The 15,578-nt window shown below is 36.5% G+C and overlaps 1 protein-coding gene across 3 annotated transcripts in view; it reads right to left on the bottom strand.

Moving 5' to 3' along the window:
* Positions 1 to 15,578, bottom strand: part of HERC2 (HECT and RLD domain containing E3 ubiquitin protein ligase 2) — a 108,597-nt gene that overhangs the window by 31,106 nt on the left and 61,913 nt on the right. For all 3 annotated transcript variants that reach the window (XM_064646222.1, XM_064646223.1, XM_064646224.1), the window contains exons 46-66: positions 15,220 to 15,487; positions 14,922 to 15,064; positions 13,566 to 13,664; positions 13,301 to 13,469; positions 13,062 to 13,187; positions 12,369 to 12,477; positions 12,095 to 12,234; positions 11,472 to 11,662; positions 9,856 to 9,961; positions 9,606 to 9,697; positions 8,873 to 9,048; positions 8,317 to 8,428; positions 7,350 to 7,431; positions 7,108 to 7,251; positions 6,453 to 6,543; positions 4,894 to 5,071; positions 4,385 to 4,466; positions 4,131 to 4,302; positions 2,035 to 2,179; positions 1,135 to 1,360; positions 188 to 359 (exon numbers count right to left, since the gene is read on the bottom strand). In XM_064646222.1, coding sequence (XP_064502292.1) covers positions 188 to 359; positions 1,135 to 1,360; positions 2,035 to 2,179; positions 4,131 to 4,302; positions 4,385 to 4,466; positions 4,894 to 5,071; positions 6,453 to 6,543; positions 7,108 to 7,251; positions 7,350 to 7,431; positions 8,317 to 8,428; positions 8,873 to 9,048; positions 9,606 to 9,697; positions 9,856 to 9,961; positions 11,472 to 11,662; positions 12,095 to 12,234; positions 12,369 to 12,477; positions 13,062 to 13,187; positions 13,301 to 13,469; positions 13,566 to 13,664; positions 14,922 to 15,064; positions 15,220 to 15,487 — 3,023 coding nt within the window. The remainder of the gene's footprint in view (positions 1 to 187; positions 360 to 1,134; positions 1,361 to 2,034; positions 2,180 to 4,130; positions 4,303 to 4,384; positions 4,467 to 4,893; positions 5,072 to 6,452; positions 6,544 to 7,107; positions 7,252 to 7,349; positions 7,432 to 8,316; positions 8,429 to 8,872; positions 9,049 to 9,605; positions 9,698 to 9,855; positions 9,962 to 11,471; positions 11,663 to 12,094; positions 12,235 to 12,368; positions 12,478 to 13,061; positions 13,188 to 13,300; positions 13,470 to 13,565; positions 13,665 to 14,921; positions 15,065 to 15,219; positions 15,488 to 15,578) is intronic.

Below are 15,578 nucleotides of genomic sequence, written 5' to 3'. Positions count from 1 at the left end.
CAATTTAAACTTTTGGAAACAAAAGCACAGAGGTAACATCAACATTAAAAAAAAAAAATTAAAGGAAGCTTAAGCCCATCCTGAGGAGTCCAAACTTGTTAAGCAATTTATACCTGACTCAAGAGACCCTAATACATGGTAAGCTGTGTCATCTTTTGCTCTGCAACAGACAAAAAATGTTTCCTACCTGGCATACATGATTTGTAACGCCATCAGTATATGAGATAATGCCTGCTGTTTGGCAACATTCCCATCAAGTGACAGGAGAATCTTAGCAAGAGAAGGACGATTCGGCTTGGAACTGTTTGCCCCACTGATTTTGTTACTGGCAGCAGAAGAATCTGCATCTGAAGGAACACCTGGAGGGTGGGCGGAAGAGAAGGTGAGCATTTTTTAATGGTGTAATACATCGTTAGAACTGATTTATCTAATTTCTTGTCAAATCAGAAAGATGACTAATCTACAGTAGATTATTAAACTGCAGTGCCTACAGCTACAATATTAAAGTCAATATTGAGGCTTTGCAGCAAGAGCTTTTGTAAAATAAGTGTTTGAACTTGTTACTTACTTACAAAGATTAAGTAATACAAACAAAATATTTTGGTAATCAGCATCTAAAACAAGGTTTACTTACACAAACATTCCCAAATAACAAGAATATATATTAGATACACATTGCCTTGGTCATCAAAAAGCTTAATTAGCAAAATGTTTGGTGCTTTCATATGCAACACAAAACATTGCTGTTTTGACTCCTTAATTCTTAAGTCTCTTACCTTAGAAACAAAAGGTAACAGGTGAAAAGATTAATATTACAGTAGCATTCATCTATCATTACCACCATAAAGACAAAGTCTTTGGGGTGTTTGAGAAACCATGCTGCATTTTAATCTTCTGAACAACAATTAAAGTTCAAACCAATATGACTTCTGAACAAGTCCTTTACAAGTTCAACTCTCAGGAAGAGGTTTTGTTGGCTATTTTTTTAAAGGTGTATTTTGTTGTTTTGTGATTTTATTTTTTTAAGACTTTTTTTTTTTTTTTTGCATTCTTCTATCACCTATTTAACCACACACAAAACAAACACTCCAATGGCATTAAAAGAAAAAACAATGTAAGGCAACAAATACCAACCAAGATAAGAAGCACCTAAAGGGTCCCTTGCTGTCTGGAAAAGTACTGGCTCATGAACAGATGGTGTAGCTACATCCACCGTTGTCCATGCTACACTGTGGGAAGACCCACAAGCAACCCGAGTGATTTTCTGGCCTTCCAAGCCCTGGACAAGAGTGGGTTTTCTGTTGACTGTAGTAGTTCCGTTGCCTTGTTGCCCATGGTCATTGTCACCCCAAGCGTAAACCTGCCAGTAAACATTTCCACATATGATTTCACTGCATATCTCATTTAAGTGTTTTCTTAAAAATTCCTACAAAGGAATGTTAGTAGCTTGTACTGTTACTCCAGGACACTACTAGAACCTACTGTCGTGACTTTTTCCCACCCTATTCATTAATGCAGGCATTATCATACATTGAAGAAAAAAATCAAAGCACTTTATCAGATGACTCATAAATTATTGCCAATTCATAAATGATCAGTTGATTCATAAATTACTGAATGTTCACAGTGAACAGTAAGTTAGAAGAATTAATTGCTTAGTAATTACAATACTATGAACCAATACTATGATAATGCTGAATCACAGCAGAGAAATCTCTCCAGAATCCTATGACTGCATCTGCATTTCCAGAGTAAGAAGCAGGAAACTGATAATGAGATAATACAAGGAAAGCATTACAAAAGCTACTACGACAAAAAAATATTTAAACTCCAGTACTAATATGAAAGCTAATATATTTTAAATTATAATCATGCTTTTATTTATGCAGGACTTTAAAAAGCAAATAAATATAATTAGAAATATTTATTTCATTTAATCAGCACCAATACCGTTACACTTTTCTTCATCACCAGTTTACTTTATTCCTTTCTGGATCAAGGAATGAGGGGAATGGAGGGTGAGACACAACGTACCTGTCCAGTGTCAGTAACCGCTAGACAATGAAGTGCGCCTACAGCCACGTGCACAATCTTTTTACCCCTCAGTCCTTCCACAACCTGTGGTTTTCGTACATGTACGTCTGTGCCATGGCCTAGCCTGAAGTAGTCACCCTTACCCCTGCAACAGACAATAAATGTAACATTCAGAACAACTACACTGTTTACACGTTCCTCTGTCAGTGCAGCTTCCCGAATGAAAATACTCCAGTTATCACTGCATTAAACACAAACAGCAAGGAGCAAATTCTTCAAAACTGAATTACAAAGGCCTAAGAATGAGGATAACTGCAGTTCTATGACTCCGTAACTTCTCACCTCAATATAGAACAGGCATGAGTATGACTTTTTTGTATGCAAAGTAATTGGGATTACCTTTAATTTCCTCTGTTGCAGAAACACTGCAATTATAAACACTTGCAAGTTCATGTGTTTTGATAAGACCTGGACAGATTTATACTACTGAGGATAAACCTAATAACAACAGATCCTTTAAGAAGTCACATAAGAAAATACGTAGGAATTAACAGGTTTTCAGAATTGAGTTTTTTCACACTATTGGAAGCGTCCATATAGGTTCTCAAGTCTCCATAATTTAAATTCTACTAAAATTATTATACACAAAGTGCACTAAAAAAATAGTCTACACAAAACTATTGTAAATACCTTAAAATGCCTCTACCAAGAATGTCAGTAAAGAAAAAACCCTGAGATTTCTTCCACTGCATTTTTAGTAACTGTTCACTCAGTTCTGTTGCTCACCACCACCACCACCAATTTTTCTCAAGAAAGGTTATATTATTCTGGAGACAAATATGATATACAGTACTGTTATCTACCTGAAGTTATAACCCAGAAGTTGTGATTTTTTTTTAAACCATTACAATTCAAGAAGAATAAAAGTTTAGAAGCAACTCAGCCATCCTAAAGCACAGACATGCCCAGTTGAAACAGACACAAAAAAAATCTCCTTGTAGACATGTAATGTCATGAAACAGCTGTAGATTTTTGACTAGACATAAGTGTTAAGACAAACTGGGGCAAAGAAGGAATGAACAAGCATTTTGCAGAGTTCTTAAAGACTGCCAAATTCCCTTTCCTCTTACCCCTTTTGTCACTACAAAAAAAAAAATTAAGAGGAGGAAGGGCAAGAAAGAAATAGTTTCCAATGACCACTCTGAGAAACAACATCTCTGCTAAAAACTTTTCTCCTCTTTAACAACAGCAGTAACTTATACAAATAAAAGTTTTGTGGGTTTCTGTTCATATCATTTAGCAACGACTGACAAATTACTTAACAAAAATGACTGGTTTAAGTCTATTTAGCTTTGATAAACATAAAATGGGCCATAGTCTTAATAACAAAGATGGGGTAAGACCTTGATCTGGTTAGAAGTCTGAAGTTGATCTGCCATGCTGTAAGCTCTGAAATTTTACAGAAAGGTTTATAATTTCTAAAAGCCAGAACTGTGTTCAAAACAAAGCAGAAGCAAGCACACAAATGGAAGAAAAATAAAAATGTTTCTGACTAACTCTATGATCATCTCCTACCAATTCTTGCTTCAAGGCACCCTTACTGACAACTCAGTGGCCTTCTGAGCAGCAACTAGCTCCACAGAGACCCTGTGTTTCCACGGAAGCTCTTCCCATCTGCCCTGAACTTCAGCTTACTTCCTTACTCTACTGTATGCTTACTCTCAGTCTCTGCTTTAGCTGGAGACTACATACTCCATGCTATAGTTCTCAGGTTCTCTTTTTCCTCATTCCACTCCAAAGTCTTGAATTAACATTCCTTTACATGTTCCACTGCAACGAAGATAGGGAATGATCTCTCCCTTCCTCCACTAATTCCCTAAGACTCAGGCACTCTAACAGAATACAACACACAACTAAACACACTACAGGACAGTGTTAGAGTAATTGAACAGATACAGCTTGTCTTGAAGAGCTGCCAATTTAAAAATCAGAGTGCACAGATAAGGCACAAAAGGAGTTAAGACAGTTGAATAGCAGTAAATGTCACACATACTCAGCAACTGCTTTGTTAGCACTTCCTGGCAAATGTAACATACCATGTCCATACCACTCCTGACTTGGTCAGTGCCAAGGAGAACTGTGCACCGCACTCAATCTGACAAACGCCTTGGCCGTTCAGTCTTTCAATGTTCTGAGGAATGTTGCATCCTTCACTTCCTCCTCGGCCCAGTTTTCCAAAATCACCATCACCCCAGGAAAACACCAAACCTAACAAACACCAAATTTCAGGTCAAACAATGATCACAGAATTCCCATGTGCTAGAAAGCTTCTAGAACATGATACTCCTACCTTCATCTGTCAAAGCAAGAGTCTGAGCATCCCTGCTTCCACAAGCAACCTGAATGACTCGGTGGCCAAGCAGCACTTTAACCTACAAAAAACAAGGAGTAAGCCAGAGGTTTAAAAAAACCTGTGTTTTAAAGCCTTACAAACATTTCCAAGTCTTATGAACCCTGTTCATTGTGCCCAGCCTGATCAAAGAACTATCAAGCCACGCTCCCTCAGAATCCTACAGTGCTACAGTAACAGCTTCCAGCTACACATCAAAGTAGATGCAGGACATGAATGTTCAAAACAGCACTAGTCATTTTATATCATTTCTCAAGAAAGAGACTGGATCTTTTTGGCCTTTCTGAAATAGCTTTACTGTTATTAGAGGTAGGTGTCCCAAAATCTAATTCAGATCACTCCAAAACAATGTCTTCATACTGCTTTCATGTTTTTTGTTGCTTTAGCTTAATGTTATCATTTATTAAACACATTTGCATTTCATCAGAGACAAGAAACATTTATTTTACCATCTTAGGCTTCAGCTGTGTGGTATTATCTCCATGTCCTAGTCTTCCATATTCTCCAAGACCCCACGTATACAGTTCACCACTAGAGGTAATAGCAGCACTATGGGAACTGCCACAGGCAATATCACGGATGCGTTTGGTTTTCAGTGCTTCTATCAACCTGGGTTTATCACAGTTCCTAGAGAAAATGAACAACAAATTCATTGAATTAATTATGAAACAGTCACACAATGCAATCCAACCTTCATAATCCAAAAAAATTCTGTGCAATAACCAATAGCAATCTCAAGATAAAATAAGATGCAACACTGTGATTCCAAGATGTACTCTTTAGTGGCACCATAAATCTAGGCTTAATTCAAGAAGTTTTTTATATATACACTGCAAAACTTAGGTGACAAAGTCAAAATATCAAAGTGATGAATCAGTTAAACAGCATATAATATGAAGTGAAATCCAATATCCTGTTATTGCCCAAAGTGAGTGATTTGTTAGTAGCAGACAGAGACAGAAAAAGATGACACTCCCATCCCAACTTTGCTCTTTGCGAGAAATCAGAACTAGAATTTACTGTTAGGCTTCTTTGTAAGTACTGGAAACTTTTACTATTCATATGTTTACAATATTCCCTTAATTCAGGGAAAAGATTCAACTCAAGATTTTCTAATACTGACTGTATATCAGAGCAACTTTTAAGGTTCTACATAATTATGCATGGTCTCTGGAAAATTTTCTCCCATGAAATGCTCCAGAGTTCCAAATCTCACTTCTAATAAAATTACAGAAAACATGAGACACTTGAACAATAAACAAAAATACTGCTCTCATCTGACCTTCCCTTTTCATTAGTCTGACACACACCCTTATGAACATGTATTTGTTTTAATATATTAACCATCTGAGCGGGGTACTGTAATTTTTTATGTATTATGAGCAGGTCCTCAAAATATATCAGAATGACAAAAAAGATTCCCCCACAGGCTTTGTTTATAGGTTTTTTTCTTTCAAAATATTGTTCTGTGAGTGCATACAGAGTAAAATCCTGAGAAAATTCAAATTTTCCTCAAAGCTGTCTTGTGGAGGATTAAACTCTGAATTACTGAAAAGTGCAAGAAATTTATTTCTGGCTAACAAGTCTGTGAACCAAAGTCTAAAGAAAAGTGCTATAAAATACTCTGACAGGTTCACATTATGAACTGCTACAGCTCAGGAGTGTAAAACTGCAATGGTTTTACTCCTCAAGGCAACTCTGAAAACCTTACCTTAAAAAAACAACCAAAAACTGTGTGTCCAAAAGCATGCAATTTCATCAGTGATATTCCAAAATACTACTCAAGACTTTATCCAGTAAGTATGTTTCTAAGTATTATATTAATTGAATACCTCCCTTTTAAATGACTGAAGAGTGGTACATGGTGCTGAAAAAAAAAGAAAGTCTTCTTACATGACTTTTTTTTTACTCCTATTGTATTAAAAATCCTGTTACTGTCTACAGCTGTGTTGTAACATGAAACACAAATCTTTTCTTACTGAAATACACACAAATTTGACATCCTTACATTCTACTGAAGTGACCAAGTTTTCCATCATCTCCTTCACCCCACGAAAATACCTTTCCATCAACAGTTAATGCCATAGCATGTCGGCCACCTGAAAGTGTAAACAAAAAAATTAAATTCGAGCTTTCAAGTAGGCAGCAGGTCTAGCTACAATCTGACACTGATATACAATGCAACTGTACGAGTCTTCCAACTCCATACACAGCTTATTTCCTTCAAAGTTTTTATGTGATTTAATTTAAAATATATAACCTTTGTAACAGTAGGTTTCCTGGCACATTACAAAAAAAAATAATCACTCAATTTTCTATTTTCAATGTTGCAAGAAAAAAGGGAAAAAACAAACCTGCCATTTAGCAATATTAAAAAAGGAAAACACTTTCTCTGAATTAGACAGAAAAAAATTACCAAAGTTAAGTTCCAGCAGATAAGAAAAAAATGTATGGTCTAAATTCATAGATTTTAATAACAGAACCATTAGATTTAATCTGACATTGTTTGCAACAGCCAGAATTTAATAACCTGTATTTATTTAAAAACCAAAAAATCTGATATGTGATGCTGGGGCATCACAGCACCCAAGAAAATTGCAAAGTAACTATTTTCAGGCTTATTATGTTATGTTTGCACATATAAGCATAGCAATAGTCAGTACCTGAGTGAACAGCCACCTTCTTTACCACATAGTTACTGAGAGCTGTAATTTGGCGGGGAATAGGCACAGTTCCGCTAGATATTCCTAAACCCAGCCTTCCATTTGTGGCTTCTCCGCAGGCATACACTTTACCCTCCACAGTCACTAAAATGAAGAAGAAAGTTTGAAACACCATTAGCGTTTCACAACTGGAAATCTGCTTCTGGCCTTAGATAATTATACTTATTTCAAACTCACATTACCTGCAAAAAGGCTTTTGGATCCTCCAGCTACTTGTACAACATTCAAAGCAGACAAGGTTTCAGAAAACGAAGGGACCTTTATCTACAGCAGATAGAAAATAAAAATTCCACTTCAATGTTTTACACTTTAAAAAGAAGAGCTTTTACATGATAAACCAGTTAATCTAACAGGTACTTTCAGATGCCTTACACATACCCGTTAATATACACCAGGTATAAGATAAAAACCAAGAAAATGTATTTAATACTAAAACTACGACAAATACAAAACCTGAGAAAAAATGAACTGTGACATAAACAAGGACTTTCTTTTTGTAAAGTTTTCTTGAGAAAACCAAAGAATAAAGGAAAGATTAATATTTTGCTTCTTGAAAGGCACTCTATGGATACAATAGTATATATTCACAACATAAATTATGAAGAATTGAATTACAACATAAATTGAAGAAATGCTCTCAACATAACTTTCATATTAATCATATCTTAAATTGTTTAAGCATTTGCCTTTTATCTCCTATCTTGGATTGTACTAAAAATTATGTCTAAATGGCTGCACACAGGGCTGAAATTCCTCCTGAATTACACCGAATAGCAATCAAGTTAAACCAATCATTAGATCAGAATTCAGCTTTTTTTCCTGATGACTGTACCATTTCCAGGAACAAGTAATACATAGAAAAGTTCACCAATATCTTCATTTTATGCATGCAAACTCAAAAGGAACTGGATATATACAGAGTGCTACACATTTTTAGAAAAATTAGTTCACTATCATCTAAAACGAATGATTAAGTCACTGCTAAAAATCAAACCAGATTTCAGAGTAACAAATCTACTCTTCATAGCTTTTGGCAATAAGCCGTAAAAATCTGACTAAATTTGAATTAATTTTAGTTGTGTGAGACTTGTACATTTTTATTTTTCTCTGTTTCTTTTCTGTACTTATCTATGAAAACAACAAACATACCTTAGAGCCTTTTAGCCCTCCCAACTGGTCTTTGTCATTCAGTCCCCAAACAAAAACTTTGGTTCTTATCGTAGCTGCTGATTCAAGCCCAGCTGCCTTCTTTCTGACAAGACTGAACATATTCAGAAAAGAAAATAAAGTCAGTTTAGCAAACAGCATGTTTAGCATAGGCAACTTTTTACTGTATTTCCTGATTTTTTCAGTTTGGAACAGTTTCAGGACTCAGACTACACTACTACAGTTAAAAAAAACCCCAGAATATTTTGCTGAGCACACGTGCTACATACAAATATAAGCACATCAAGTTTTTAGGTCGGTTTACAACTCCAAGTATACTGCAGAAGCATATGAGATGTACAAAATGCTACCACCTAATCAGTGTGACAATCTTAAGAAACTAACTTATTGACAAAGGATCTACTTACAGTTCCGATAAAACTGATTTCTCTTTACTAGCATTCAAGCTAATTAAGTTACTTTTACAATAATCTCCTGATTATAAGAATGTGTAGGTTCTTTATCATTACCCCCTGCCCCCACCACTGTAGTTACCTACCTCCCAGTGTTAGCTTTATCATCATCCTCTTCCTCATTATCAGAAGCCAGGAAAGGGACTGCAGCCAAATCTTCATCCTCTGCCCGTATACGTCCCAGTATGCTGAGGCCATGTATTTTGCAATCAATCCCAGAGCTTCTGCACTGCTTGATTGCAATCTCAATATACCTGTGGTACTAAGAAGAAAAAAAACTATATTGACTTCTTTTGGGTTCTACGTAACTTCATAAAACATAGGAAAGAATTAGAACTTTTCCTTGACTTTATCACCTTAACAAAATGAATCTGTAACTTTAAAGACTTGGCTTTTGAGGTCTAAATTCATACTTTATGATAAACACATGGCCTCATTCATTTGAGAAAAATTTCACTTACAAACCCGTAAAAGTTTATTACGCATTTCTCCTTGCTGTTAGTCAAAAATATCAGAACTGCTGTCCAAAATTATCCCCAAATTTAAGTTTACTGCAATGTCTTCTTGAGTTCATAGATATACTGATTTTCATGAAAATTCCCTAAAATATCATTACTACTATGTTTACAATAGAGTTACACCATGATTATGGTGAAACTTATCAGAATAATTAACTGTACTAAACTGCCAGAAATACCGCTAATTTAGAGGAAAAATAAATACCATGCATTAATAATCACAACAGTGCTTTTCATCCATCCCTTGCAGCACAGTATTTTTCTGTTGCACATGAGGAATTCTCACACAAACTTCACTTACTTCAGTACAATCACTGAGTAGAGGCACTGTGGTGTCTGTAGGATTTATATTGATTGTCTTTAGCTCTATAAGGTTATTTAAGGAATTACCCCCTAGAAAACATGGAAAGAAAAACATTTCAGATATGATGTTTGTTTCACAAACAGGCACTGAGCATGTTGAACAGCTGATTATGTTAACTGAAACCACGTAAATATCTACTATTAAGCACAAAAAAAAAGGGTTTGGACTTCTCAGAGAACAAACATACCTGAAACTACAACTAAGGAGGGCATGTAGCTGCTGTCTGCAGGGTCCACGATCATCTTTAGTCTGTGAACAAGAACATCTGGAAAAATCTCCAAGCGAATCCAGTGCTAGGGGAAACATACAGAATTTCATTTTTAGATGGTACTGTTAGGATCATATGGTTAACAAGAATATATGTGTAATGCTTTTGAAGAAAACATGAAAAACAGATACAATATACGGCCAAAGGAAAATGACCTTGTGAACTTCTCGCTTGTCCGACCTCTAAATACAAGAAAAACAGTTGCAGCAAAAGATTTATTTCAGCCAAGACCAACACCACTGGGAAGACAGAGAGCACAATACCAATGGAGGTCAAGAAATGGGATATAATATAAATCTTAGGTTTAAGACAGACAACTAGCAGCAAAATCCCAGTGCCTACGCTGCCCACAGAGCATTACTGCAGGCTAATGAAACTGATAAACCATGAAATAAGGAACCAGGTTTTTAATAAATACCTAGACACAGAAGTCAAATTTACACTAAACAACTTTGCCAATGACATTAAACTAGGAGAAGCTGTTGACTCCCTCGAAGGCAGAGAGGCCTTACAGAGCAACCTGGGTAGACTAGACAGCTGAACAATCACCAACTGTATGGAATTTAACTAGGGCAAGTGTGGCATTCTCCATCTGGGATGGGGTAATCCTGCTTATACCTACAAAATGGGGGATAAGAGGCTGCAGAGCAGCCTCACAAAAAGAGAGTTGGGCGTCTCAGTGGATGAATAATTGAATATGAGTCCCCAGTGTGTACCCACAGTCCAGAAGGCCAACCTCATGCTGGGCTGCATCAAAACAGGAGTGGTTGGCAGGTCAAGGGAGGTGATTCTCCCTCTCTACTCCGCTCTTGTGAGACCACACCTGGGGGACTGCATCCAGCTCTGGGATCTCCAGCACTGGATGTGGACTTGTTAGAGCAGGTAGGTCCAGAGGAGGGTCACAAATGCAATCAAAGGGATAGAGCATCTCTCCCACAAAGACAGGCCGAGAGAGCTGGGGTTGTTCGAACTGGTGAAGAGAAGGGTCTGGGGAGACCCCACCGTGGTCTTCCAGTACCTAACGGGGGCTTATAAAATGGAGGGAGAGGGACTCTATACAGGCAGACACTGCCAGGACAAGTGGCAATGGTTTTCAACTGAAAGAAGACAGGTTTAGATTAGATGTTAGGAAGAAATTCATTACTCAGAGGGTGGTAAAGCACTGGAAGAGGTTGCCTAGAGAAGTTGTGGATGCCCCATCCCTGGAAGTGTTCAAGACAAGTTTGGATGGGGCTCTGAGCAACCTGATCTAGTAAATGGCATCCCTGCCCATGGCAGTGGGCTTGGAATTAAATAATCTTTAAGGTCCCTTCCAACCCTACCATTCTATGATTCTATAACTAGAAAGATGAAGCACAGCTTAAAAAAATAGCCACATTTATTATGAAGAAACATAGTTTTGTACTTCAGATGTCTGGTTTTACTACTCTTCTACCTTACGCAAAGGTAACAAATAAATATGTTTCACTAACGTAAATCCCTTTCCTCTGAAGAAGGAAGTATGCCACAATAAACCAGTCAGGGCTTAAACTTACCTTTCCTTGTGAACCAGAAGACTGCCAGCACTGCTCACTACCATCAATAAGACGTGAAGCCTGATTCACAGAGGATGAGACATTCAAATTCTTAACTATCCTTGACCAATCATCCAGTAACATTCCCCGCTGACTACTGTGCCGTCTCTTCAGCTGCTTTCCAGAACGTCCACAGAATACAGGAGACTGACCTGCATGGTTAAGTGAAACAATAAGCATGTATCACTCAAAGAAAATGGTTTTTATGAGACCATAAGCAATGTGAAAGGTAATATAACAAATCAAAGATTTCAGGTATGTAGTCTAAATTTAGAACAGAGAAGGATATCCCATCAGTACTCAAAGAGCATGGTCTTTTTTTTAAAGGAGTTTCACGTCTACAAGTTCTTGACTAGATAAATTCAAAAGACATTTAAAAGTTGTTTTTAAAAAAACAGTTTTAAATTTCAGCTCCTTAACACAATGAAATTACAGTTCAGACTGACTCCATAGACAACAAAACACTTTTAGCAGATCACAGCACTGCTACAAATGCAAGTGGTGGATTACAACAAAACATTGACCTTTAAACCTTTTTTGTAATGTTAAGAATTTTAAAAAATACGTCAGATTGTGAAACTTACCTGGTTCATTTATTCTGCCAAAAGTATGTCTGGTATTATGCTTCCTGGTTTTAAAACAGGTTTCACAAAAGTCAAAATCATCACAGTTCCTGCATTTGAATCTAGGCCCATTGATAGGAAACATCTGACAGCCATCACACCTGATTTGACAGCAGAATAACAAGGAAATATATATGGTACAGGTTAACTGTAACACGAGACAAGATAATAGAATCAAGACAATTATGTAAGGGATAACCCATATTCATTAAGAAAAAAGTAAATCATCACTTACGTGACTCCAGGATGAACGCTGGGGACCAATTCCATTTCTGACAATAAGCCAGTCCAATGAGACTGTTGAGGAAAGTCCACAATAACATCTTTTCCATTGGCACTAAATGCTGTGACAAAAACATGGAGAAAACACATGTTGCAAATCTCTATAAAATAAAGCCTAAAGTGCTTAGAATAGTATTCTATTTGATTCTTCTACTCCTATTTTTTCATTTATTTTTTTAGAAACAGTTCCCAAGCGAGAGTGTACTTCTAAGCACAAATACAGTACGATCAAAATCTGCACCTCTTCAAAGAATCTATGCCTCACCGATTACTTCAATAACATCCCTTAGAGCTTGACACTAGTGCATCCCACTTTCTCCTCACTTCTTTATGAAGACTTCAAGTTAGAATTACTTCTTAAAGGAAAACTACTGATTCTTCCAAAGTATAAATGAGAACAGACTGCATAGATGCTTGAAGACTTTTACTGTATATGAATGAAGTGGCTCAAAAGTAGACGAACATGCTAAGAAAATGTGCTGCCCCAGAGTACATGTCTAAATTTGTCACAGACTTCAAATGCATTCTATATTCTTTATCATCATGCAAAATTCCACGAAACAGTATGATTTTTACATGTGTCTAGAAGGAAGTCTGTGTGGTTTTGAGTTTTATTACCTCCCCATACGTTCTGAATATACATTACCTTTCACAATCCCCACACTTCGGTGAGTAACCGATCCCCATTTGTACTTGGGTGTGGTAACAGTGCTTTTCACACGCACTTTGTCACCTATCTTGATATGAGAGGCAGAACTCTGTGGTGGGAATCCTAGTAGATGAAAGAATAAATGTACAGTGAGTAGGTTTCCCCACTCCGAAAATAAATTTTCCTCAGTCTATCATTCGCTTTTTTAATTAAAAAGCAGTCAGCAGTGAACTTACCTAAAAGCTCAACATGGATATATCTGACCCAGTATGTACCACCCTTTTGTTGCCAATCACACTGTACGTTCAGATCATGCAATCCATCTCGATCCAGTTTAATAACTTTGCCTACATCTCCTTCACAGACCTCCTCATAGGTTCTGCAGCACCTAACCATCATCCCCACCTAGGGAAAAAATGACAACAGAATGTAATAGCTATGCAAAGACTTTTGTACCAAAAGGAAAGTAGTTTCAATATAGCTTTTGATCACCATACTTACCTGAATATTCTCCCTCACGTACACAGCATAGTCATCATTACTTAAGAAATCAGCTCGTTTCTTATAGGTCTGGCTCTCTGTTACAACAGCACCACTTGACTGAAAAAAATCCAAAATAAATATGTAAGAATTACAAAATTGTTTTCAATTCAGATAAATAAAACTGTTAGCAAAGACTGAAGATAACCCAACAAAAATAAACACATATAATACCCAAGTTGCATGCCAAAATGGGAAAAAACTTCAACAGGTTCAATTCACTATAGGGGCGACATTTATGATCTACTTTAATTTAAAGTTACTTTCTAAAATTACTTGTCTAGGAATGCAGATGCAGATTTTCAAAAAGGTGTGAAACGAGCTGCAAATTGCTTTTATGAAACCTGATTGCCAAGAAAAATCTGAACAAAGTGGATTTGTCAGTACTCTACTCAGCCTTGAAGATATATATCCACTTCTTGGGCTACTTGTTGGGAAAAGGAAAAAAACAAAAAAAAACAGTGGTAAATGGTAATCTCTAACCTAAAGCACACTATTTTTTTTTTATATAATACAATGAGATCTAAAGTATGCCTTTAGAAAAACAAGCTAAAAAAGATAACATGGTAGTTATCAGAAATTATTTCTTTCAAGATTTGATTAACTTCTTTAAGAGAATGAGAATGTCAAGTTAATTTCATTGAAAATATAATGTACTTCTTTCAATTACAAAATCCCACATGTGCAAGAAAACTCAACATAACTCCTTCAAGAATAAACAGAAATATGGAACCCATTTCATTTTATTAAAAAATCGTTACTGAAACAGTTCCTGAAAGTCAACAGAAGAATAATACAAATTCACATTAAAGCTATCACACTCAATAGGCATTGTAAAGGTAATTTTATCACCAATAAGTGAAAAACATTTTTATAAGGAAAAGGCTAAGTTATTTAACAGACTTTTTGGCTATTTATTCACCAATTTCTCAGTCATTCCTTGTAGCTAACATACGTTTGTTTTTCAGACCAAAGGAAAGGAGAGGGGGGAACTCCTTTACAAAACACTGCACTATAGCATCAACTACTTTTGAAGAAACTAAGAGCATCTATCAGGGATACTTATAGCTACCACCAGTGAAACACCTACCTGCATTCCGTTCTCCCCTGTGCTACTCACATATAAAGTATTTATAGATTATTCTCAGTTGTTTTATGACATGCCTTAGAAACACAAGGCAACCACGATCCTTGTTACTGTTCTGAAACTTTGGGACAACAGAATGTCCCTGTACTCTCCTCATTTTCACAAAAAGGAAAGAATTACAAAATTTGCAGCTAGCTAGCATAACTTAGGTTTAATACGTTGATACTTACCACAGGACAAGCAGCTTCAGCTTCTTCCACCTCCTCTGTTATTTCCTCATCTGAATATTCGTCAGAGATAGTATCAGCATCAGAGAGATCCGTAATTTGAACATCGGGGTGATCCAACAACCAGCCAACTAAGGCTTCCACTCCTAATACAGAAAACAAACTCAGTCTCCAAAGAATTCTCTGACATTCTTAAGAAAGCATCCCAAAAAAGAATAACAACTGCTACCTGCTAAGAACTATTTTAATCTGCTTGTAACTTTCCTTCTCCTTCTAATATTAATTTAACTAAATAAAATACCTGGTAATCCAGAAGCACTTCCAGAGGTTCCTGACAGAGATTTTAGTGCAAATTCTATGTTTTTCCTAGGAAATCCCATTTCCATAAGTTGAACTACAATGGGGAGGGGTGGAATTGGAGATTGTTTGCGTTTCTTCACTTTTGTGGGTCGAATATGCTGTACTGTGATGGGTGTTGTAGATTCACTAGAGCTGCAGTCTTCAAATAACGGAGTTGAAGGATGTGTAGACTCTACAGCCAGATACTGGCATACTGCCAAAGCAGCAGCCTAAATGGGAACAGATAAATCAGTCCAAGTAAAGCAAGCATATTTAGCATGTCTGTGTGTGTGTACACCTAAAATTAAAGGTTATTTGCCA

This window comes from Pseudopipra pipra, chromosome 2 (genome assembly GCF_036250125.1).
Source record: "Pseudopipra pipra isolate bDixPip1 chromosome 2, bDixPip1.hap1, whole genome shotgun sequence".
Taxonomy (NCBI): Eukaryota; Metazoa; Chordata; class Aves; order Passeriformes; family Pipridae; genus Pseudopipra; species Pseudopipra pipra.
This window is presented reverse-complemented; position numbering and strand designations above follow the sequence as displayed.